The following is a 25,239-nucleotide window of genomic DNA, read 5'->3' on the forward strand; positions in this document are numbered from 1 at the left end:
TTCCTCATCCAGGTCATTTATAAAAATTATGATGAGTAAGGGTCCCAGAACAGATCCCTGAGGCACTCCATGACCGAACTCCATGCAGAATATGTCCCATCTACAACCACTATTTTGTGTGGCAAGTGGCCAAGTGGTTAAGGCGTTGGACTAGTGATCTGAAGGTTGTGAGTTTGAGCCCCAGCCAAGGCAGCATTTTGTGTCCTTGAGCACGGCACTTAACCACACATTGCTCCAGTCCACCCAGCTGAAAATGGGTACCGGCAAAATGTTGGGGTTAACCTCGCGACAGACTGGCGTCCTATCCAGGGGATGGGTGGGGAGTGGGAGTGTCGTATTCTCAGTCTCTTCGTGCCACGGAAACCGGCATAAGCACTGGCTTGATGAGCCTATAAGGCTCAGGACAGACTTTAACTAACAAACAACCACTCTTTGCCTTCTGTGGGCAAACCTAATGGCTCACATGAAAGGCTTCATAAATTGTTTTGTAAATTTATTAGCTTAAAATGTGCTGCCCTATACTTTAGATTATTAGATTAGAGGATTGCAGGGCACCCATTCAGAACAGAGATGCGAAAAAATTTTTTTAGCCGGAGGGCGGTGAATCTATGGAATTTGTTGCCACGGGCAGCAGTGGAGGTCAAGTCATTGGGTGTATTTAAGGCAGAGATTGATAGGTATCTGAGTAGTCAGGGCATCAAAGGTTATGGTGAGAAGGTGGGGGAATGGGACTAAAGGGGAGATTGGATCAGATGATGAAATGGCGGAGCAGACTCGATGGGCTGAATGGCTGACTTATGCTCCTTTGTCTTATGGTCTTATTATCAGTTCAATAAATTTTACTACTTACCAGATAAGACTGATAATCTACTACCAATTATTTGGAAGTCATAATGAATCTCTGGAGGGTGCTTCTTTTGAAACTCTCCATGATCACCATTCTCACCAAGGCTCTGGTGCCCATACTCCTGTGAAACTTGCTGGACCTCTGGCTTCTGAAGCATCCGTGAAGCTCACTGTGTTGATGGTTTCCACCTACTCTTTCAGTTCACTGAGAGCCCACTGTATAAAACTGTATAAAAGGCCATATTTGGAATACTGCATTGTGTACAGTTCTGGTCACCTCATTACCAAAAGGATGTGGAGGTTTTGGGAAGCGTACAGAATAAGTTTTAAATGTCACATAAACATACATCAAACCATACAATGAAAGATGTCATTTTGCATGATTGCCTGCGATCTGCTGGGGGCAGCCCACAAGTGTTTCCATGCTTCTGGTGCCAACCCAGCACACATGCAACTTATCAACCCTAACTAACCCATACATCTTTGAAACTTGGGAGAACACTGGAGCGCCCTGAGGAAATTGACATGGTCATGGGGAGAATGGACAATCGCCTTACAGAGAGCTGCAGGAATCGAACCCCAATCAGTAATTGCTGATATTGTCAAGAGACTGTGCTAACTGCTTCACTACCATGTCACCCCACTCATTCACTGGTATACTCTTGATGAATGCTGACTCTTTATTCTCCTCTATAGATGCTCCCCGACTTGCTGAGCTCCTCCAGCATTTTGTGTCACTAGCATACTATTTGGAATACAGTGTACTATCTATAAGAAGAGGTGGATTCTTTTCTCTGAAAGTTGAAGGTTGTGGTAGGGTGGAGAAGAAGGCAGGTGCAGGGTTTGATGTTGCATATTTATAGTAGTATATAAAACTATGAGAAGCAAAGATAGGGTACATAGTCAGAATCTCATTTTCCCAGTCGGAAATGTGAAACACGTAAGAACATAGGAATGGAATTTAATTCAGGAATACAGGGTAGGACTTCCATGGTAAATGGTAGGGATTTGGGGAGCGTTGGAGAACAGAGGACCTGGAAATACAAATATGTGGTTCGCTGAAAGTGGCTTTTAGCATGTTGAGCTGCATCTGTCAGGGTGTGGAGTTTAGAAGTCAGAATGTTATATTACAACTGTACAAGATGTTGGTGTGGTCACATTTGGAATGTCGTGTTCGGTTTTAGTTACCCTGCTTTCGAAGAGATGCATTATGCTGGAAAGAGTGCAGAAAAGATTTAGGAGGATGTTTCCAGGACTTGAAGGACTGAGTTATAAAGAGAGGTTGAGCAAGCTAGAACTTCATTCACTAAATACTGTGACAATGGGGATGAACTTACAGAGGTGTATAAAATAATGAGGGACATAGATAGGGTGAATGAACATAGTCCTTTTTCCCAGGGTTGGAGAATCAAGAACTTAAGTTAATGGAGAATGGAAAGATTGAAAGGGAACCTGGGAGGCAAGCTATACGAAGTGAGCTGCCAGTGGCAAGAAGTAGAGGCAGGTATAAGTACAATGTTTAAAGTTTGTGGATAGTAGAGATTTAGAGGGATATAGGTAAAACACAGAAAATGTGATTAGCTCAGGTAGGCAGCTTGGTCAGCGCGGAAAGGCTGGCCTAATGGACCTATACCTGTACTGTATGATGCTATAAGAAAGAAATGGTCTCCAAGCGTGCTGCATGATGTTGGATATTTCTGTGTATTGGCACATGAAAGACCAAGAAAGGAAAGTGCAGAATTCATGAACCTTGCTGCAAGTCCACAACTTACCTTTGTGACTGAATTATGAAATTGAACCAGTGCATAAAAACAATCTAATATTTTACTGTGGCTCAGGTACAGTAAAATAATAGAAGCTTCACCTTGTTTAAAAAGCAAAGCTTTAATGAACTTCATTGTGTCGTTGTGATTGAAAAGATGGGAAGGTTCTTCATATCATGGACTTCATACTCCGGATTTCCCCTTCAAACATATATGTGTGTTACATACAGTACTGTATTTGTCAACATGGAGTGGAAAGTGTATTTGTAAATGTGCAAGGAACAAAGGATAAGGATGTTGGGAATGGCCTGGGGGGGGGGGAGGGGCAGGTGCAGACACACCCAGCCTTGAGGCACCAGGCAAAATCTTCCCATTCCAAACAATTGGTTTATTGATCAGTATAGAATAAATCTCTGGTGCTTCCCACTCCTTTCCCTCTCCCTTTTTCTTTTCCCAACCATGATTCCCCTCTCCCTGATCCCTTCCCATTCTCATTTCCTAATAGAGACCATATCAGAATCTCAATACTCACATATGTTATGAAATTTGTTTTTTTTTGTGGCAGCAGTACAATGCAATGTATAAAATTACTATTGTACTGTGCAAAAGTCTTAGGCACTCTAGCTACATATATATAAATATGTGCTTAAGACTTTTGCACAGTACTGAACCTACCAAAATTAACCTCAAAATTTTGATTTGAAATACCTTCACTTCCACCAGCTTTCCCAACCTGTCCCTTAAATTGGCTTCCTCATCTTGGTCTGTGTGTGTTGAGAGACAAGTATTGTGATTATATCATGGACTAGATCTAAATCCTGTGTGGGGGTGGAGTATTTGCTCACAGGGTGTGTGTGAAGAGTCTAGTGCAGTAGTATAGTAGTGCTTGTAGTTAGTGCATGTTGCATGCTGTCTGCCACATGGTGCTCTCTGCTTGCTACTCTCTGCTTACAGCTATTGCTGCTGGCAAACCTTCTCAGCAGAGGGTGAAAAGAGGAGCCGAGAGTGTAAGCCTCCTTCTGCCAGTACAGAGCCTCTCCACCACCAAGACTCCTGCAGTTCCTCCTTGGGGCCACATGCGGAAACTGGGTATCTTACGGGCCCAGGCTAAACTACAGGAAATCTTGGAAGCAGCATTGGGCCCCAGAGACGTGGCGTGCAGGCCCACCACTGTGTGGATACGCCCTGGCGCCCCATCAACCACTGTCCCAGCTATGGGTAAGTAGCCCCACTGCCTTGTGGTAAGTCTGTTGAGACAAGGCTAAGGGAGCGCACCCTGACAGAAAAGCAATGCGCTGGTGGCGCGCAATAGGCGGGCCTTAACAGACCAAGGACGTGGCAGCCTCCTGCAGCCAATATGTGGGACCGGTTGTCCTGGGTTCACCCTTGCACCAGGATTTACGTCATCATGGTGAAGATTGTGCTAGTGGGGATGGTGCACCCCCTGTGGCACTTTAATAGCTTCCATGCGCAGGTCTCCACCTCTGACCACGGTGAACAATACCTAGGCTTTACATATGGTTGAATTCTGATGGCGATGGGGCATCTGGCAATTGGAGCAGGTACGAATGGACTGGGAGCTCCTAGTCAGAACCCTGCATGGCAGCAGCACAGGGTATTTGGTCGCTAGCAGCTGGGACTGAGTGGCAGCTGTTTTTGGCAGACCCCTGTGTGACTGAGCAGCCCTACTTAGGGACTGTACTGCGCACCCCAATTGGGGGAGGGTGAAAAGGTGGCCTAAAAATTGCCCATTCAATCACACACCAGGATAGGTTACCGCGCCTGTTGGGCTATTCCACTAAGGCGGTCGAAGTAAGAAATAAGAAGCAATACAACTAAATCCAAAAAAAAATAGTGTGTGAAGTTGACTGAATTGAGTGGAATTCTTCAATAAGGCTAAACACATCTAATAAAACAGAAATTCTGGGAGACCTTCCTGCCGGCATGTCTATTTGGTGTACCAGCTATTGTGTGTGATAATTCTCCCCTTTAAAAAATAGCTTTATGTTAGGGAGTCACCAAGAAAATTACTATATTAACAATCTTCCTGCTTTGTCTGAGCCACCAAGCACAAAATCATTCCTTTTGCTAGTTTTTAATTATTCACATCGAGAGGCGCTGAAATGGAAATTACTCTAAATACATCTAAAATTTCTTGCATACTGTATTTGGAGATCAGGATCTCAGAAATTCATGATATTCTGCAAAGAAGCTATCCCAACCTTCCTTTAGTTTTTCTGAGACGTAGACAACCAACAACCATCATCTCAAGGAAGTGAGAAAATGCCGCCAATGTTGTTTACTGAAGATCCTCCAAATTCCCTGTAAGGAATCGCCAAAAGTGCCCTCTCGAAGCACAGTATCTCCAGACCCCTGAAACTGACATTCTGCCCTCTGCACTGCCAGATGACAGGATTACCAGACAGCTAGAAGATACATGCTCGCCTCAAATGCACCATCCCTACAGATTCCTAAGAGTCTCAAAAGTGGAAGTGAAGTATTTGGGGTGACCTGCAAGTAGTTGGAAGGTTATGAACTTCACCTGCCCCATCTGTGGAAGCGCCTCCAAGCAGAGACCCGAGTCCCGATGTAGGGTCTCGGATTCGAAAGATCGATTGTTTACTTCACTCCACATTTGTCTGGCATCCTGAGTTTCAAAAGCAGTTTGTGTGTTTTGTTTTGTGGAAGAGTCTGCAGTTTTCATTTTAGCCTCAATACACACAAAATGCTGGAGGAGCTCAGCAGGCCATGCAGCATCTCTTTTCCTAGATGCTGCCTGGCCTACTGAGTTCCTCCAGCATATTGTGTGTGTGAAACTCGGATTTCCAGCATCTGCAGATGTTGTCTTGCCTGTACATTTTAGCCTCGTCAGCCACACAGAAGAGAAAGTAATTCCTCCTCAATCTCGATGCTCAATTTGGGAATACGAATTTTTTTCTGAACAAGAACTTAGTTCTAATTTGCTCGATGGAGCCGAGAAGTACTCTCAGCTCAGGAGAGACACCTCTCACCATGAGCGAAACCGCACTCCCCCGCCAACACCTCTCCCCGCGGCGTTCAGAAGGAGCGCATGCGCGGTACGGACCGACGGGGCGGTGCGCAGGCTCGGTAGCCGTTTCGTTGCTAGGCGACAGAAGGACGCACTTACAGAAAGATGAAACTGAAGAGGTTCCTCCTGCGGTACTATCCGCCAGGTAAAGCCCGGGGAAAGGGGATGAGGGATGTTAGAGAAAGGAGGACTACTGCACTTGCTGGGGCCGAATGAGGATTCACAGTCTACTTGGTGGAAATGAGTGAGGGGGAACCGCCTGCCTGGCAAGACTGATTGAAGACTGCCTGGAAGGGCTGACTACCTACCTGGTGAGACTGGATGAGGGGGAGCTGACTATCTGTTAATACCATGCCGAGAGAGCAATTTGATTAACTGCCAGCCAGGTTGTTACAGTTTGAGGGTGCATTGCATGGAGAGACTGAAGTTTCAAGGTGAGGTTGTGATGAAATGGGACTTATTTTCAGGAGAGGCCTGCAAGGAGAAATTACTGTTTGGTATGAGAGAGGGCAATGCTAGTCAAATGAAGCTGGAGTACAGTGTCACTACCTTCTAAGAAGTTTGCGAAGATTCCCCATGTCATATAAAACTTTGACTATCTTCTGTAGATGTGTGGTGGAGAGTATATTGACTGGGTGCATCATGGCCTGGTATGGAAACACCAATGCCCTTGTACAGAAAACCCTACAAGAAGTAGTGGATACAGCCCAATTGAACATGGGTAAAGCCCTCCCCACAATTGAGCACATATACATAGAGCGTTGTTGCAGCATCCATCATCAGTGATCCCACCATCCATGTCATGCTCTCTTCTTGCTGTTGCCATCAAGAAGAAGGTACAGTAACCTCAGGACTCAGGTTCAGGAACAGTTATTACCTTTCATACATCAGAATCTTGAACCAGATGAGATAACTTCCCATAAACTATGGACTTGCTTTCAAGGACACTTCACCTCATGTTCTTGATATTTATTTATTATTTGTTTTTCTTTTTTCATTTTGTATCTGTACAGTTTTTTTACACACTGGTTATTTGTCTATCATGTTGGGTGTGAGCTTTCATTGACTCTATAGTGTTTCTTGTATTTACTTGATTGCCTACAAGAAAATAAAGCTCAGGGTGGTAAATGGTGACATATATTTACATAACCAATTAACTTAACTTTGAAATTTTATCTAGTAGCCGGATTAAGCTAGGATGATAGAGTAATCATAAAATTATAGAGTTATGAAGTATGCTAACAGGCCCTTCAGCCCATTTCCAAGATACTCTATTCAAGTTAGTCCCATTTGCGGATGCTTGGCTCATAATCCTCTAAACCTTTCCAATCCATGTACCATGTTCAAATGTATTTTAAAAGTTATTATTTTATCTGCCTCAATCAATTCCTTTGACAGCTGATTCCACGCACATACCACCTTTTGCATAAAAAAAAATAATTGCCCCTCGTTCTTCTTAAATCTTGATTCTCCAAATCTAGGAAAAAGACTGAGCACAATTCACCCTATCTATGCCTCTTATAATTTTAAATACCTCTATAAGATCACGGTTGATCTCCTTTGCTCTAGGAATGTCCAGCCTCTTCCAAAAGTCCCTAAAGTCCTTGCAGCATCACTGTTTTAGTAACATCTTCCCTATAGCAGAATGACCAAAACTGACACAATATTCAATTCACCAAAATCCTGGAAAATTCACCAACATCCTGTAAAACCACAGCATGGTCTCCCATCTAAAATACTCCTTGTCTGACTTAAGAAGGCCAGTGTGTCAAAAACTTTTATCACCACCCTGTCTACTATCAATGAACATCTATCATCAAGGACCCCCACCACTGAGGTTATACTCTCTTCTCTCTGCTCCATCAGGAAGAAGGTACAGGAGCATCAGGATTTGCACCACAAGGTTCAGGAACAGTTATTGCTCTTCAACTAGAACCATTGGGGATAATTTCAGTTAATGTCACTTGTCCCATAACTGAACTCTCCCACAACCTGTGGACTCATTTTCAAGGACTCATAATCTCACATTCTCCATATTTATTACCTGTTTGTCTGTCTGTTTGCTTGTTTGTTTATTTATTTATTATTTTCTGTCTTTCTTATTTGCACAGTTTGTGTTGTCCTTTGCACATTGGTTGTTTGTCTCTCCTGCTGGGATCTTTCATCAATTCTATTATGTTTCTTGAGTTAACTGAATAAGAAAATGAATCTCAGGGTTGACATATATGATGACATATATGTACTTTGATAATAAATTTACTTTGAACTTTGAAGAACTTCTATAATTTTTGCTATCCTTCTTCATTGTCTGCTGACCCACTTATTTTAGTGTCATCTGCAGACATGCATACTAACCATATCTTGTACAGTTTTATCCAAATCATTGATATGCTGTAGATGATAAACCACATTGTGTCCAGCACTAGCACCTGAAGCACACCAATAGTTACTGGCCTCCAGTCTGAAAATCAACTTTTTAGTCTCATCCTCTGCTTTCAACCATCCATTTAGCAAGTTCTCCCTTGAGTCCATGTGATTACACCTTCCAGAGCTGTTTACCACTTGGAGCCTTATCAAAGGCCTTACTGAACTCCATTGAAAGCACTTATATTGCTCCACCCTCATCAACATTTTTGGTCACCTCATCAGAAAACTCAAATCAAATTTATAAGACGTGATCCCTCATGCTGAAATCCATGTTGACTACCCAATCACCCCTGTTTTTCCAGTTCAGTAACTTACCTATGACAGATGTTAGACATCTAAAGTTCCCAGATTTTTCTTTGCCACCCTTATTAAATAAACATTCATTTCCTCCAGTCTACTGGTACTTCATCTGTGACTAGCAATCATGCAAAAATCTTAGCCAGGGCTCCCATAATTTCTTCCCTATCTTGCACAGTGATCTTGGATATACCTGGATCAAGTCCTGGAGATATATCTACTTTCATACCTTTTAAGATATCCAACTGCACCTCTACTGTAATGAGGACTATTCTGGATCTTCCAGTTGACTTCTCCTGTTTCCAAAGTTTTCATATGTTACTTCATGATAATACAGAGAGAAAATATTCTTTAAGGACCTTGATCATCTCCTGTAGCTCTACACAAAGCTGTTCCCTTTGATCTTTGATAGGTCCTGTCCTCTCTATAGTTACTCGTTTTCCCTTAATATACTTGTAAAATCTCTTTGGATTTTCCTTGATCTTCTCTGCTGAAGTTATCTCATGCCCTCATGCACATGCTTTTATATTAACCATATAACAATTACAGCACGGAAATAGGCCATCTCAGCCCTTCTAGTCTGTGTCGAACGCTTACTCTCACTTATACAGGTAACCCCTGCTTTACGAATGTTCGCTTTGCGCCACTTCACTTTTACACAAGACCTACATTATTAACCTGCTTTCACATTACAAAGAGAATTTTAGCTTTTATGAAAATTTTTCCCATATAAGTTAATGGTTCTTCGCTTTATGCCATTTCAGCTTAAGAAAGGTTTCATAAGAATGCTCTACCTTTGTAAGGGGGTGAGAGGCTGTGGTGAGACTGCACTGATTATCAGGTGAAGGTATGATAGGCCACAGGAGAGGAAAATGTCAACAAGTGAGATAAGTGTGAGGTACTGTAGGTGGTTTCTGCCTTCCTGATGAGACCAAGGTGAGATTGGTCTGCCAGTCAGGTGAGGATGGTCTGGCTTAGGGATACCTATAGCCATTTGAGATCAGTATGATGAAGTACAACCAGTTAGATTAGACCAGATGAAAGTGAGCTGCCAATCATGTGATGCTGGGGAAAGTGAGTGTTGTTTATCAGATGAGACTTGGATTAGGGAGTATTGTTTGCTAGGTAACGTTATCGGTGAGGTCCAGTACAAGGCAAATGAGTCTGAGGTGAAGTAGTAACTTGTTGTGTAATGCTGGGTTAACAGCACTCTAGCTGCTTGAGACTGAGCTGGGATTGCTTTGTTATCTAGGAGTGGCTGAGGTAAGGGACATTGCTTGTCAGCTGAGTGGACACTGCAAACTAGAATGAGGCTGTGGTGAGAATGCACTGCCAGTGAGGTGAGACCAAGGTGAAGAGCTGATCAAGTGAGACCTTGATGGTGGTGGGCGGGGTTCCCACCTGTGTAGAGAGATTACGGTAAGGGGAACTACCAACCAAACGGTGTGCTGAGGAACATACTGAGGCCATTTAGGGTGTCAGATCTGTGGTCACAAACCCATGCCACTATTTGATGCAATTTTGTTAGAATCATTGCTTTTCCATTGTTTCCTTAGTTCCTGATCTCTCAAAAATCTTGAGACTGTTCAGGATTAGAAGATGTGTTTGGAGGGAAGGATGAATTTTACAATGTCTAACTTCTTTACAATACTTTTATTTTAAATAGGAATTATTTTGGAATATGAGAAAGGAGGGGAGACAAAGAGCAAATCCATTGATTTACTTGACTTGACACCAGCGTAAGTTTGATTTGTGATAAATAAAAGTTAGATAAAACTCAAAGCATCTTGCCACCCTTCCTCAACCAAGTCAATTAACATATCCTAGGTTCATTCTTGTTATAACTACTCTCATAAGTACAATTGTCCGACTAATTTCAATAAACATGACTGTTCTGTATGATATATGTTAAGTTTATATTATTTATTTTGCAACACAGCACAGAGTAGACCCTTTGAGCTGTCCTGCCAGAGTAACCCCCACAACCTTGATTAACCCTAACCTAATCACGGGACAATTTGCAATGACCAGTTAACTACCCAGTACTGTGGGAGGAAACTGGAGCACCCAGGGAAAACTCATGCATTCCATGGTCTCACTGCAGACTCATTTGCCTTGTACTGGACCTCACCCCTAATGTTATCCAGCAAGCAATGCTCCCTGATCCAGGTCTCATCTGATAACCTGCAGTCCCTTCCCCCAGAATCACATGACTGACAGTTCACTTTCATCCGGTCTGATCTAGCTGTTGTACTTCACTGTATTGATCTCAGATGGCTGGTGGTATCCCTTAACCAGCCCACCCTCACTTGACTGTCAGATCCACCTCACCTTGGTCTCATCAGACAGGCAGAGCCCACTTGAAATACAGTACCTCGTACTGAGGTTGCTGACAACTCCCCCTCCTGTGGGTACAGTGACTGCTTGGTCAGTGCCAGAATTGAACTCAGAATGATAGATATACTCTCATATTTAAGGTGCTGTTGCAAAACAAAGCTCCTTTTCAAGGCATTTATACCCTTGTTGTCATAAGCATATGTATCCTGTATATTGTATATGCCTACAATCATAAACTTGAACAAGAACACAATCCACTTATACCAAAGACAAAGATGTTTCTGTGAATTCACTTTCAGAATCATTAATAATTATTGGATATCTATGGGCTCTGGTTCTGTCCTTTGACCGTACAAACATCTTCTATAGTTTTATCCCATTAGACCATTTTAAAGTGTTACTGACCTCTTCAGGTTACTGCTCACTCTTTTTCTTCCCCGAACAAAGTAATTCCAGTCTTCCCTTTTACTTTTACTTGATAGAAATACCCTCTTATTTAAGGTATCATCCGTGTACATTTTTTTCATTATTTACAATACATCTCTTGTAATATAAAAGTCAGAATTGTTCACAGTACTTTTAGAATGGTCTAGCCGCAGTTATATATCATTTACAAGATGCCTTTGCCTTTAAATTAAAAATGGTATAGATTTATGTATTTGCAGAGATCAAGTTTGAAGAATATACTTATATATACAGTGCCTATAAACTTCCCCTTTGGAAGTTTTCATGTTTTATTGTTTTACAACATTGAATCACAGTGGATTTAATTTGGCTCTTTCAGACACTGATCAACAGAAAAGACTCTTTTGTGTCAAAGTGAAAACAAATTTCTACAAGTTGGTCTAAATTTATTACAACTATTAAACACAAAGTAATTGCATAATTATTCACCCCTTCAACTCAGTATTTAGTAGATGCACCTTTGGCAGCAATTACAGCCTTGCATATGTGTGGATAGGTCTCTATCAGCTTTGCACATATCGACCCTGCCATTTTTCCCCATTCTTTACAAAACTGCTCAAGCTCTGTCAGATTGCTAAGGGACTATGAGTGAACAGCCCTTTTCCAGCCCACCTACAAATTTTCTTTTTTTTTCAGATCTTTTAAAAAGTTTTATTATTTAGGAATTAGGAGACATAATGCAGCCTGATTGCTGTTTCATTACATACTGGAATGTGAAACCAAATGTACTAGCTTAACAAAACAAATATTTAAAACTACAATTTCATGAAGTCAAAATCTTCCAGCCTGATATATTTTTCACTAGACAGTTAAATGTAACAATTTTCTTTTAAAAATCTAAACTTTTAAAATTTTAGTAAAATCACAAAAGAACTGTCAAAACTGTCAAAGTATCAAGGTTGTTTTCTGATTTTTTTCACAAGTAAATTTCAAAACATTTTCCCGATTTGGGAGGAGTACATTAAAAATGTAATCAAAAGTTTACACTTCAAACTTCAGACCATGTTTGTGATCACAGAACTCATACTTTGCACCTTCTCTTACTTTTTAAACACACACTCACACGCACTTTTCTGCATTGTTGGACAAAATGCTGTTTAAAATTCCCAGCTTGTCATTTAAAAAAAAAGGTTACTTTATGTCAAGTTTTGCCATTTCCTGCACATAGATACCAATGCTTCCACTGTCAAATAAGACAAAAAAGATGCTCTTCAATGATGATGATGCTGTATTAATAAAATAATTGGAGATGGCCTTGAGGATGTGCTGCGCAGCAATGTGCTTCGGGAAGCAATTTCTGCTGCTGACAATGGGTGGGAAAGCAATTGATTTCAGTTTCTTTTCATCCGCTAAGGTCAAACAATTCTTCACAGTTTTTTCCAGTTGTTCTTCACATTTATCCATTCCCCATTGTGAGATATTTACAGTGAATGATGAATTTGGCTGGCAGTCCAGGAGCCTGGCCCAAAACAACTCCAATTACTTCCAAACGTCCATTAGATTTCCAGAGCTCTTTCGCAGCATCTAAAAATTCCTTCCTCCCTGCTTTTTCCAACGCATTACCTCTTTAAGGTCTATTTCAGCATTTGTTGGGTTGATGATGCACTCAACCTTAACTGAACCGATGTTACTGATTTCACTCTGTGTCAATGACAGCTTCTGCCCCAGGAAAAGGCTCTTTGTTGGGAGAATTGTGAAGCCTTCACCAGGTACATCATCTGATGTAGAACTAGATGCTCCTTCCTTACTGTTTACTATTCGTTTACCCTTTCTGGTTGATTTGGATTTTGCAGCCTTTTTGATAGCTGATTTCTTGGCAGATTTTTTGATTGGAGATGGCTTCGCTTTCTTTGCCTTCTTTTTTGATGGTGTGGAAAGAATGGTTTCCACTTTACTTCTGGCATCACGTTTCTTTGCCAGTAGCTCAGGATGAATTTGGGGCAGCACACCACCACTCGCAATTGTTACTCCCCTTATTAACTGATTTAGTTCTTCATCATTTGCTACTGTCAACAGAATGTGCCTTCGAGTTATTCTACTCTTCTTATTATCTCTGGCTGCATTCCCAGCCAGTTCCAAAATTTCAGCTGCCAGGTACTGTATGACTGCGGCGAGGTAAACAGGTGCTCCCATCCGGATACGGTATTTGAATGTTCCTTTCCGCAAATAACGCATTATTCTGCCAACAGGAAAAAATGACTCCTGCTCTGGCTGAGCGTGATAACTTGGACAGTTTCTTTTTTCCACTTCGAGCTGACATCTTGCGATTTGTGGGTTAGTAAAATACCACCTGTAGATCTCCTTTGATAGGCGACAGTGGAGTCTGTTAATCCTCGGCATCCATTAATCCTGTGTAGCCACCCACAAATTTTCAATTGGATTGAGTTCTAGACTCTGACTTGGCCAGACCAGGACATTAACTTTGTTGTTTTTAAGTCATTAGCTTTGGCCTTATGCTTGGTCATAGTCTTGATGGAAAACAAATCTTCTCCCAAGTCACAGTTCTCTTGCAGGGTGCAACAGGTTTTCCTCTAGGATTTTCCTGAATTTTGCTGCATTCACTTTACCCTCTACCTTCACAAGCTTTTCACGGCCTACTGCAATGAAGCGTGTTGCAATTACTACCATGCTTCACTGTACAGTTGGTGTGTTTTTGATGAGGTGCGGTGTTGGGCTTATGCCGAACAACATTTAATCTGATTGCCAAAAAGCTCAATTTTGGTTTCATCAGACCACAGAACCTTCTTCCAGCTGACTTCAGAGTCTCCCACATGCTTTCTGGTAAACTGGCCTAGATTTCGTATGAGTTTTTTTTTTCCAACAATGGCTATCTCTGCCACTCTTTCATAAAGTGCAACTGGTGAAGCACCTGGGCAATAGTTGATGTAGGCACAGTCACTCTCATCTCAGCCAGTGAAGTTTGTAATTCCTGCAGAGTTATCATAGGTCTCTTGGTGGCCTCCCTCACTAGTCCACTTCTTGCATGGTCACTCAGTTTTTGAGGATGGCCTGCTCTAGGCAGATTTACAACTGTGTCATATTTTTTCCATTTCTTGATGATTAACTTAACTGTACTCAAGGGATATTCAGTAACTTGGGAATGTACTTGTATCCATCTCCTGGCTTGTGCTTTTCAATAACCTTTTTGTGGAGTTGTTTGGAGTGTCCTTTTGTCTTTATGGTGTAGTTTTTGCCAGGATACTGACTCATCAGCAGTTGGACCTTCCAGCTACAGGTGCATTTTTACTACAATCAATTGAAACACCTTGACCGCACAACAGGTGATCTCCGTTTAACAAATTACGTGACTTCTAAAAACAATTGGCTTGGTGTGTCATATTAAAAGGGGTGAATACTTATGCAAAAAATTATTTTGTTTTATATTTGTAAATAATTTATATCATTTTGTAGAGATCTGTTTTCACTTTGATAGAAACAAGTCTTTTTCTGTTGAGCAGTGTCAAAAGAAGTCAAATTAAATCACTGTGATTCAATGTTATAAAACAATAAAAGGTGAAAACTTCCAAGCCAGGTGAATATTTTTTATAGGCTCTGTATATATTCTCCAAATGTAAGGCTGCATAGTATGCATAGAGTGCATGAGATTTTGCTGAGATAATAATCCTTTGCTAACATTTCAATATTTAACTTTGACCTTGTAGATTTTTTTTACCATTCCAGTTCTTTTTATTATAAACGTCATATTTTAATTTGCTCTTTCATTATCTACTCTGCTGTGTCTTCTGACATTTTTCTTTTGTTGCACATTTAAACTAGTGCAAATATAGATGCTGTAGTTGATGAAATCCAGAGGATTGAACCCCTCATAACTGCATCTCGTACAGAGCAGGTGAAGCAGCTGGTACAAAGGCTCAAGGAAAAACTTGGTCAACAGGATGATCACAAATTCTATCTTTTTAAGGTGATAAATTTCCCACATGTCAGTAAGTAAAATATTCTGTTAGTCACAAATTAAATTGAGCTTTAGAACAAAGTTATTTCTAGGGTTGTTGACACTAATGTAGAGACATCTTGTAATAGCAGCTTATACTTGTTCCCCTAATGTAGTGATAATATTAATGAAAAAGCTAACTGGACAAAAATATCAAGACAGGTATGCAAGTGAGTTATCTTGTTTGACTTCAGAAAATTGTCACTTTTTCTATTCATATCATGGTTCTGGTCTGGTTTGCAAATTGTGGAAGATTTTCTAGCATGGTCTGAGGGTCTGGACAAATTCAGCAAACTTAACATATACGGTTAAAGTCTGTCAAAGCATTTTAAAATCATGTATCTCATAAAATGCATGACTAGAAACTTTCACTCAGTTAGCAAAAGTTTCTGTCAGTCATGAAACAAATAGTCATTGACTATATCACACTCTTGAATATTGAGCCCTATTCTGAAACATAATGCACATACGCACACGCACACACACACACACACACACACACACACACACACACACACACACACACTCACTTTACAGCCCCTTCAACAGCTATTCAAGCATGATAGCACATCAAATACATGCATTATTCAACTTTAATACAGTTCTGCTTTCTTTTTGGAAAAGGGGTTTAAATAATCAGAAGTACCAGCAGCAAATCAGTTGGAGTACTTTGCAAAACTTATTACCGCAATCCCATTCTTCTCCCTTATGTTCCTAAGTAGATAATACTTGCTTTCATTGGTAGCAATGACAGGATTGACATTGTCCTAAATGATATTGTATAAGCTGCAATACTGATGCTGGTATTAAAGGGATTTCTATTTAGGACACCTGATAGAATTTTAGAATAGTAAAATATTAGGTGTCTCTAAAATATTTGATGAATTCCAAGATGATTTTTAAAAATGTTTGATAACAAAATAACACAAATATATGCAGAAAAATCTTGCTTTTTAAAATCTGGAGCAACCATTAACCCTTCTTGCAGCTCGGCATGAAGCAAAATGAATAATCCACTAGCTTATTTACAACTTTGATAGTTCATGGAAGACTGGTGTCACATATCCCGTGACCGGGTCACCAAACCAGCAGAAATGGAATGATATGTTGGAGTCTGGTATTACTGTAACTAAAAGTGTTTATTAGTAAACTAGTAATACAGTACAATAAAAATGCAAATATACATATAAAACAGGTTAGCAATGATATATACGGAAGTGTGGAAATATAAATCAAAACCAAGCTCTATCGAAGTCTAGGGGTAAATGAATAGTCTTATGATGGTGCAGAGTTCAGTTCAGTTCAGTTCAGTTTAAGTCGAGGTAGTTGCTGTGGTACCGTTGGGGAGAGCGAGCAAGCGAGGGGTGAGCAGTTGCAGCAGGCAAATCTTCCATTGTCTTCTTGTTCTATTGTGCTGTTGTGGTCACCAACGGTGACCCCTCCGTTCCCGGCCAGACCGTTCTTCAGTGGTGAGCCCGTCACCCAGGCGAGGGTGGACACACACACAAGCCCCACCGGTCTGCCTTCACACACTGTGAGCCTCTGATCGATCCTCCAAACCCCCACCTTCCTGTGGGTGCACAATGCTCTTCCAGTGTTCCGTGGCATGTCTGCCGGTGTCTCAGCAGACTTGCCTTTTATCTCCCCTGCCGGGGTACCAGCCATCCATCAACTCCATGTCCATCAAAATGGGCCACTCCTTGCTGTCGCAGCAAGAAATGTTAACAAGCAAAGAAGAGTGTCCTTGGAGCAAAGGTAAATAATCAGTGAAGAATCCATAACACTAAATTATGTGTGTGTGTCTCTCTCTCTCTCATCTGTGTAGGATGCCTCCCCCCCCCCACTTCTCTCTCTCTCGTTAACAGCATAGTTCACAGAGGGGTCAACTCCGGACCCCCATCTCCGCCTGGTTTGCTCATCACACATCACGCTGGTCATCAACAGAAAGTTTACTCAGACTTCAGATCAAGGGATTAGTTAAAAATCAGAAAACAATTCACAATCTCACATTGAGATCAATTAACAGGAGTTGAATTGAATTGACTTTATTGCTTACATCCTTCACATACATGAGAAGTAAAAATCTTTATGTGTCTGTCTAAATGTGCAATGTGCAATTATAGCAATTTATAATAAATATTATATACAACAAGATAGTCAATATAACAGAAATACAGTTGCATAAGCATGAATTAAACAGTCTGATGGTCTGGTGGAAGAAGCTGTCCTGGAGCCTATTATCCTGGCTTTTATGCTGCGGTACCATTTCCTGGATGGTAGCAGCTGGAACAGTTTGTGGTTGGGATGACTTTGGTCCGCAATGAACCTTCGGGCCCTTTTTATGCACCTGTCTCTGTAAATGTCCGGTATAATGGGACGTTCACGTCTACAGATGTGCTTGGCTGTCGGCACCACTCTCTGCAGAGTCCTGCCATTGAATGAAGTACAGTTCCCATACCAGGCAGTGATACATCCAGTCAGGATGCTCTCAAAGAAAGAATTTGGGGGCTCATACCAAACATCTTCAACCATCTGAGATGAAAGAGGTGCTGTTGTGCCTTTTTCACCACACAGCCAGTATGTACAGACCCTATGAGATCCTCGGTAATGTTTATGATGAGGAACTTAAAGCTGTTCATCCTTTCAACTCCAGATCTATTGATGTCAGTAGGGGTTAGCCTGTCTCCATTCCTCCTGTAATTCACAACCAGCTCCTTTGTTTTTGTGACATTGAGGGAGAGGTTGTTTTCTTGACACCACTGTGACAGAGTGATGACTTCTTCTTTGTAGGCTGCCTCATCACTATTTGAGATTAGGCCACCTCATGATTATTTGAAGATTAAGCCAGTCAGTGTAGTGTTGTCAGCAAATTTAATTAACAAGTTGGAGTTGTGGGTGGGTGTGCAGTCATGGGTATACAGAGAGTAAAGGAGGGAGCTTAGGACACAGTCCTGAGCGGTACCTGTGTTGAGGGTCAGAGAGGCAGAGGTGAGAGAGCCACTCTTACCACCTGTTGGCAATCTGACAGGAAGTCCAGGATCCAGCTACACAAAGCAGGGTGAAGACCGAGGTCTTTGAACTTCTTGTCAAGCCTGGAGGGAATTATGGTGTTGAATGCTGAACTGTAGTCCAAGAACAGCATTCTCACATAAGCAGCCCTCTTCTCCAGCTGTGTAAGGTGGGAGTTCTATTATCCCATCTTTGTGATGATGGTTAATCAATTTTCAGAGCTTATTTGGTTGAAGAAACTTAACTATTTCTGAATGTTTTAACAACTTTTATGTTAATCTTAAATTTTAAGAGCTAATATGCCCCAAAAATTGCAGGCCAACTTCTATTAATGTGTGATATAGAGTATACTAATGTAGGTATTGATAGTGTGATAGTCTAGTTTCATCAAGAGAAAGCACTGCAGTAGGTGTTTGGACAGCTCAGCACATCACTGGGACTTTCCTACTGCACCTGGAGACAACCTACAACTCTTGATGCATTTGGCATTCTCGTAACATCATTAAAGATCCATCTTGTTCCATCCCAAATGCTCTTTATTTAGTCTCTTGCCATCTGGTAGGAGATAGGAAACATATTCACCAAGATAGTAAAACTGAAATACAGCTTCTTCCCGAGCGCTGTAGTGCTGCTGAATAATGCTCCAACCTGGCTTGAGTGCTATGGACTATCAAAATCACTTGTTGCATGTAAATATGGGATTTTCTTTTTAATTAAGCTGTACCACTTGCATTGTAAATATAAGTTTTGCATGGATTGGAGTACCACTGTAATTTCATTGTCTTGAGTAATAACAGTAAAGTTCTATTCTAAGTCATTTTTCTGATTATTTTATCATAGGTACTTCGGGCACATATACTACCACTGACAAATGTTGCTTTCAACAAGGCTGGCTCCAGGTAAGTGTCTCACTTGCTTTCTTTTAATGGCTTGTGTTTGACACATTAATAGGATACGGAACGTTACAGTATTGGACAGCTCCTTTGACCTGCAATGTCCGCACTGAACATAATGCTGAATTAAACTAAGTATCTCGTACCTGTATATAATGCATGTACTTCCATTCCCTGCATATTCATATTTCTATCTGTTAGTCTCTTAAACACCACTATTATATCTGCTTCCACCACTAATCTTAGCAGCCTGTTCCAGGCATCTGTCATTTTCTGTTGTGAAAAAAAACTTGCTGTGCATATTTGTTTTAAACCTTTCCCCTTCTCACCTTAAATGTGTGTCCTGTAGTGCATAACATTTTTATATTGAGAAAAAGATTCTGACTTTCCATTCCATCTTTGCCACTCATAATTTTAAAAACTTCTATTAGGTCTCCTCCCAGCTTCTTATTCTCCAAAGAAAACAATCCAAGTTTGTCAAAGCTCTTCTTATACCCTTTAATCCAGCAGCATCCTGCTAAACTTCTGCACCATTTCCAAACCATCCACATACTTCCTGTAATGGTGAGTCTGGAAATGGACACAATACTCCCAAAGGCAGCCTAACCAAAGGTTGGTATAGCTGCAACACGACTTCTTTACTCTTATACTCATGCCCTGACCAATGAAGGCAAGCATTCCATACAACTTACATTATGCTATGGATGGACTCCAAGATCCCTCTGTACATTAATGCTGTTCAGGATCCTGCTATTAACTGTATACCTTTGAATATGAAACAATGTGATATCCTGAGAATGATGTCAGTTGGAAAGGCTAATTTCTGTATTTGCAGAGTAGGTGCAAAAGAGTGCTTGGCAGGAAAGAAATGTAGATCCTTACTAATTTTAATGGTAGCTTTTGTTCTTGCATTTCAATCTGGTAGGCAGTTTCTAAATGAAAAGTTCAACAAACAATGGATAATAGTTCAGTTACTTTGATAATGTAATTTGAATCACAGCTGTTTACATTTCAGAATCAGAATCAGGCATATGTCATGAAATTTATTGTTATGTGGTAGCAGTACATTATAAAACTGTAAATTACAATAAGTATATAAATATATGTGTTAAATTAAATAAGTAATGCAAAAAGAGAAAAAATAGTGAGGTGATCATGGGTTCAATGTCCATTCAGAAATCTGATGATGGGGGAAGAAGATGTTCCTGAATTTTTGAGTGTGTGCCTTCAGGCTCCTGTACTTCTTCCCTAATGGTAGAAATGAGAAGAAAGCATGTCCTGGAAGATGGGGGTCCTTTATGATGGTTGCCACGTTTTTGAGGCATCACTGCTAAATGATGTCCTGGATGCTAGGAGGTTCGTGCCATGGTGAAGCTGATGGAGTTTACAGCTTTCTGCAGCTTATTTCGATCCTGTGCAGTAGCCCCCCCCCCCCCCCAACCCCATACCACCAGACGGTGATGTAGCCAGTTAAAATGCTCTCCATGGACATCTGAAGAAATTTGTGAGTGTCTTTGGTGACATACCAAATCTCCTCAAATTCCTAATGAAGTATCGTTGCTGTCATGCCTTCTTTTTAATTGCATTGATATGTTGGGCACAGGATAGATCCTCAGAGATGTTGACAGCCATGAACTTGAAATTGCTCACTCTTTCCACTTCTGATCCCTCTATGACAACTGGTGTGTGTTCCCTTGTCTTACCCTTTCTGAAGTCCAGATCAAGTTTTTGCTCTTACTAATGTTGAGTGCAAAGTTGTTACTGCAACATCACTCAACAAGCTTATATATCTCACTCCTGTATGCTTTCTTGTCACCATCTGAAATTCTGCCAGCAATAGTTGTGTTATCAGCAAATTTATAGATGGCATTTGAGCACCGGATGCAGTATACCACACCTCACAGGTGAAGTGTCGCCTCACCTGGAAGGACTGTCTGGGGCTCTGAATGGTGGTGAGGGAAGAAGTGTAAAGGCAGGTGTATACTGCGTCCGGTGCTCCCGGAGTGGCCTTTGATATATCGGTGAGACCTGACGCAGACTGGAAACCGTTTCGCTGAACACCTGTGCTCAGTCCACCAGAGAAAACAGGATCTCCCAGTGGCCACACATTTTAATTCCACATTCCATTCCCATTCTGATATGTCTATCCATGGCCTCCTCTACTGTCAAGATGAATCCACACTCAGGTTGGAGGAACAATGCCTTATATACCGGCTGGGTATCCTCCTACCTGATGGCATGAACATTGACTTCTCTAACTTCCATTAATGCCCCTCCTCCCCTTCTTACCCCATCCCTGACATATTTAGTTGTTTGTTTTTTCTCTCTCTGCCCATCATGCCTGTTCTCCATCTCCCTATGGTGCTCCCCTCCCTCCCCTTTCTTTCTCCCGAGGCCTCCCGTCCCATGATTCTTTCCCTTCTCCAGCTCTGTATCACTTTTGCCAATCACCTTTCCAGCTCTTAGCTTCATCCCACCCCCTTCGGTCTTCTCCTATCATTTTGCATTTCACCCACCCCCCACTACTTTCAAATCTCTTAGTATCTCTCCTTTCAGTTAATCCTGACGAAGGGTCTCGGCCCGAACTGTCGACAGTGCTTCTTCCTATAGATGCAGCCTGGCCTGCAGTGTTCCACCAGCATTTTGTGTCTGTTGTTTGAATTTCCAGCATCTGCAGATTTCCTCGTGTTTGCTCTCTAAGCACTTCATAACTGTAGATGTGAGTGCTATTGGATGATAGTTGTTAAGACAGCTAACCCTGCTCCTTCTTGGTCACTGGTATAATTTTTGCCCTTTTGAAGCAGGTGGGAACTTCTGATGTAGCAATGAGAGATTGGCTAGGTGTTTGAAGTCCTTTGGAATCCTGTGGGATCTTCATTTATCATTTTATCCTGAAAGACATTTGTAAAAGGACACCCAGTATTTAATAACAAGGCATCCTTAATGATACAATCAAGATCTAGAATAGGGGCTAAACTCCCAAAATTCTGTCTCCAATGGAGGTTACTGCCATTTTGTAACATTGATTTGATTATAAGTTTATGTAATACAATCTATGTTACAAGCAGATAAATAGAAATAAATGAAAAATTTCCAAGTTGAAACTCAAGGTCAAAATACAAAAGTTAATTTATCAAACTCTCTGTGAACTGACTGACTTTGAACTGAGTAATAATTAATTTAAAAATTTTATATGAGAAGAACACAAACTTGACACAGGACAATATTGATTTTTTTGTTTCATTTTAGAACTTTTCATTTAGAAACTACCTGCCAAATTTATAAAGCTGCTATATTCACAATAAATAGCACAACTTCATACTTCATGCATTTCTTGGAAGTGGAGGACATTAAGAAACCAGAACAAATATTTGAGAGATGTCTGTGAACTATCAGATTGCAGCATCATACAGAGATATTTTGACTTGCACTTAATTACAAATGGAATTGCATTCCTTCATTAACTTAAAAGATTTATTCAAAAGTTCCACAGTATGTGCCATCTTGATAGACAATCTTTTTGCGTGTTACTGTATTTATGCTGAAGAAGGTAATGAAAGTTCATTTTCTTGATTAAGCTTTTATCTTAATTTAGTTGTGAGTCTGGATTAAACGTTAGTGAGTGTGGGTAGAGGGATGCAGAAAAATACCAGGGCTCAGAACTTTACCATCTTATTAAAACGTGGTACTATTTCTAAATGGGAATAATATATGTATCCTGACTAATATTTGTCTCGCATTTACCTAAACTACATTTTGATGAAACTAACTTTTTGTGTTGTACTGATTAGTTTTATCACAGGAAGCTACGATAGAACCTGTAAAGTATGGGATACCCTATCAGGAGAAGAACTGCACACACTTGAGGGTCATAGAAATGTGGTCTATGCCATTGCATTCAACAATCCTTTTGGGTGAGGTCATTAATTGATGTTGGTTACTGCTAATTCTACCTAAACTTGTGGCTATGATTTTCTTATTCGAGCTTGAAATATCACAATCACTGGTCATTTAAAAATTGGTTGCATGCCAAATATATAAGACCATAAGACATATGTGCAGTTAGGCCATTAGGCCCGTCAAGTCATGGCTCATTTATTTTCCCACCCAACCTCATATTTTTTGTCTTCTCTCTGTAAGCTTTGATGCCTTTACTAATCAAAAATCTACCAACCTCTGCTTTAAATATATCCAATGACTTGGGCTCCACAGCCATCTGTGGCAATGCAATTCACAGATTCACCACCCATTGGCTAAAAAAATTGCTCCTCATCTCTGCTATAAAGGGATGCTCTTCTATTCCAAGTACTAGGCTCCCCCTGTTTTGGAAACAACTTCTTCATGTCCATCTTATCATGCCTTTCAATGTTAGGTAGGCTTCAAAGAGGTTCCCTTTGTTCTTTAAAACTCCAGCAAAACTACTCACAATACCCTTAATGTAGTTTGACCAGTGCCTTATAAATCTTTGCTTTTATAATATAGTGCTCTGGAAATGAATGCTAACATACAGTATTTTGTGCACTATTCCACTAATAATGGATAATATTAGTTGTTTTACTTGCAAAATCTTTTGAGATTTTTGTATGTTTGTTCAATTTGATGTCTAGCATTTCTTCAAACAATATCTGGTAATAATGGAACATAAAGATTTGTCAATATTTGTATATAAATAAGTAATGTGTCTTAGTACCTCAGAGCAACCAGGAATTGCATTTGAATGCAGTAGGCTTTCAGATAATTAACTTTACCATAACATAAGTGAAGAGTTACAGATATTTTCCTATATCATTTTCACTGTGTAACTGGTTGTTATGTTGCCATTACTACTTCCCTTGGAACCCAAGTTGATTTGAGAACATTTTTTTATTGTGTGTCACTGTCCTGAGGATCCATCAAATTGCATAGAGGAAGAGAGTTTAAAAGACGCGAATGGGGCAGTCAGCACATTTTGCATGCCATAGTCCTGAGGAATCATCAGATTGTGTAGAAGGGAAAAATGTTTAAAAGAAGTGAATGGGGTTAATCAGCTCATTTATGTGGGCCGCAGTCCTAAGAAGTCATTGGATTGCATAGAGAGAGAGAGAGAGAGTTTAAAGGAAGTGAGCAGGGACAGTCAGCACATTTTGCATGCCACAGTCCTGAGAAATTATCAGATTGTGTCGAGGGAGAGAGAGTTCAAAAGAAGTGAGTGGCCATTGTGTGATTGGGCCAGTGTTAGAGTGGGGAATTGAGGCTTTATCTCATCAAGGCTTCAGCAAGGAGAGGTATAGGCCATAGGTAGATTTTTTTGTTATTTATTAGTTATTTTTTATTTCACATTTAGAGTAGTGTTAATGCCAGACAGATTGGTAGAATGGTCCTCTTGTGGGATGTGGCAAGGCAGGGAGACCTAGTGTCCTTGATGACTACATCTGCAAGAACTGCATTGAGCTGCAGCTTCTAACAGGCTCTGTTAGGGCATTGGAGCTCGAACTGGATGAACGGCAGATAATGTAGGATACTGAGGTGTTGATAGACAGGACATACAGGAAGGTGATTATACCCAAGGTGCAGAGGGTAAATGGGGATAGGCAGCCTGTGAAGAGTATCCCTGTGGCCGTTCCTCTCACAACAAGTAAACCACTTTGGATACCGTTGGGTGGGATAACCTAGCAGAGGAAAGCCACAGTGGTCAGTTCTCTGGCTCAATGGCTTAGAAGGAAAAGCAGGGGGTGGAGAAGAGTCCAGCTGAAGTGATAAGGGATTTGTTGTTTAGGGGAACAGAAAGAAGGTTCTGTGGATGAGAATGTGATTCCCAGATGGTATGTTGCTTCATGGATGCCAGCATAAGGGACACCTTGGATTGAGTACATAGCATTCTTAAGTGAGAGGGTGAGCAGCCAGAGGTCATGGTCCATGTTAGTATCAAATATATGGTAGGATGGGTGATGAAGTCCTGCCAAGTGAGTCCAGGGAATTGGGTGCTAAATTAAAGGACAGGACCCCCAAGATTGTGATCTCAGGATTGCCACCCATGCCATGTGCTAGTGAGGCCAGAAATAGGAGTTGATGCAGGAGGGAGAGCTGCAGATTTTTGGATCATTGGGCACTCTTCCAGGGAAGGGTGGAGCTGTACAGAAGGGAAGGTTTCCACCTGAACTGGAGGGGGACTAATATCCGAGTGGGAAGTTCTGCTAATGCTGAATGGGGGGGGGGTTGTTA

At 40.9% G+C, this 25,239-nt stretch overlaps 1 protein-coding gene and 1 pseudogene across 4 annotated transcripts in view; one reads left to right on the top strand and one right to left on the bottom strand.

Annotated features, from left to right (window-relative positions):
- Positions 1–5,738: 5,738 nt before the first annotated feature.
- Positions 5,739–25,239, top strand: part of daw1 (dynein assembly factor with WDR repeat domains 1) — an 89,979-nt gene continuing 70,478 nt past the window's right edge. For all 4 annotated transcript variants that reach the window (XR_009506758.1, XR_009506759.1, XR_009506757.1 and 1 more), the window contains exons 1-5: positions 5,739–5,803; positions 10,049–10,121; positions 14,962–15,106; positions 18,986–19,044; positions 22,830–22,952. Coding sequence is in view for 1 of the 4 variants with exons in the window: in XM_059944055.1 (XP_059800038.1) it covers positions 5,764–5,803; positions 10,049–10,121; positions 14,962–15,106; positions 18,986–19,044; positions 22,830–22,952 (440 nt within the window). In the remaining 3 variants the exon portion in view is untranslated. The remainder of the gene's footprint in view (positions 5,804–10,048; positions 10,122–14,961; positions 15,107–18,985; positions 19,045–22,829; positions 22,953–25,239) is intronic.
- LOC132404566 (core histone macro-H2A.2-like) lies at positions 12,101–13,481 on the bottom strand (annotated as a pseudogene).

This window comes from Hypanus sabinus, chromosome 2 (assembly GCF_030144855.1).
Source record: "Hypanus sabinus isolate sHypSab1 chromosome 2, sHypSab1.hap1, whole genome shotgun sequence".
In the NCBI taxonomy this organism is placed as follows: Eukaryota; Metazoa; Chordata; class Chondrichthyes; order Myliobatiformes; family Dasyatidae; genus Hypanus; species Hypanus sabinus.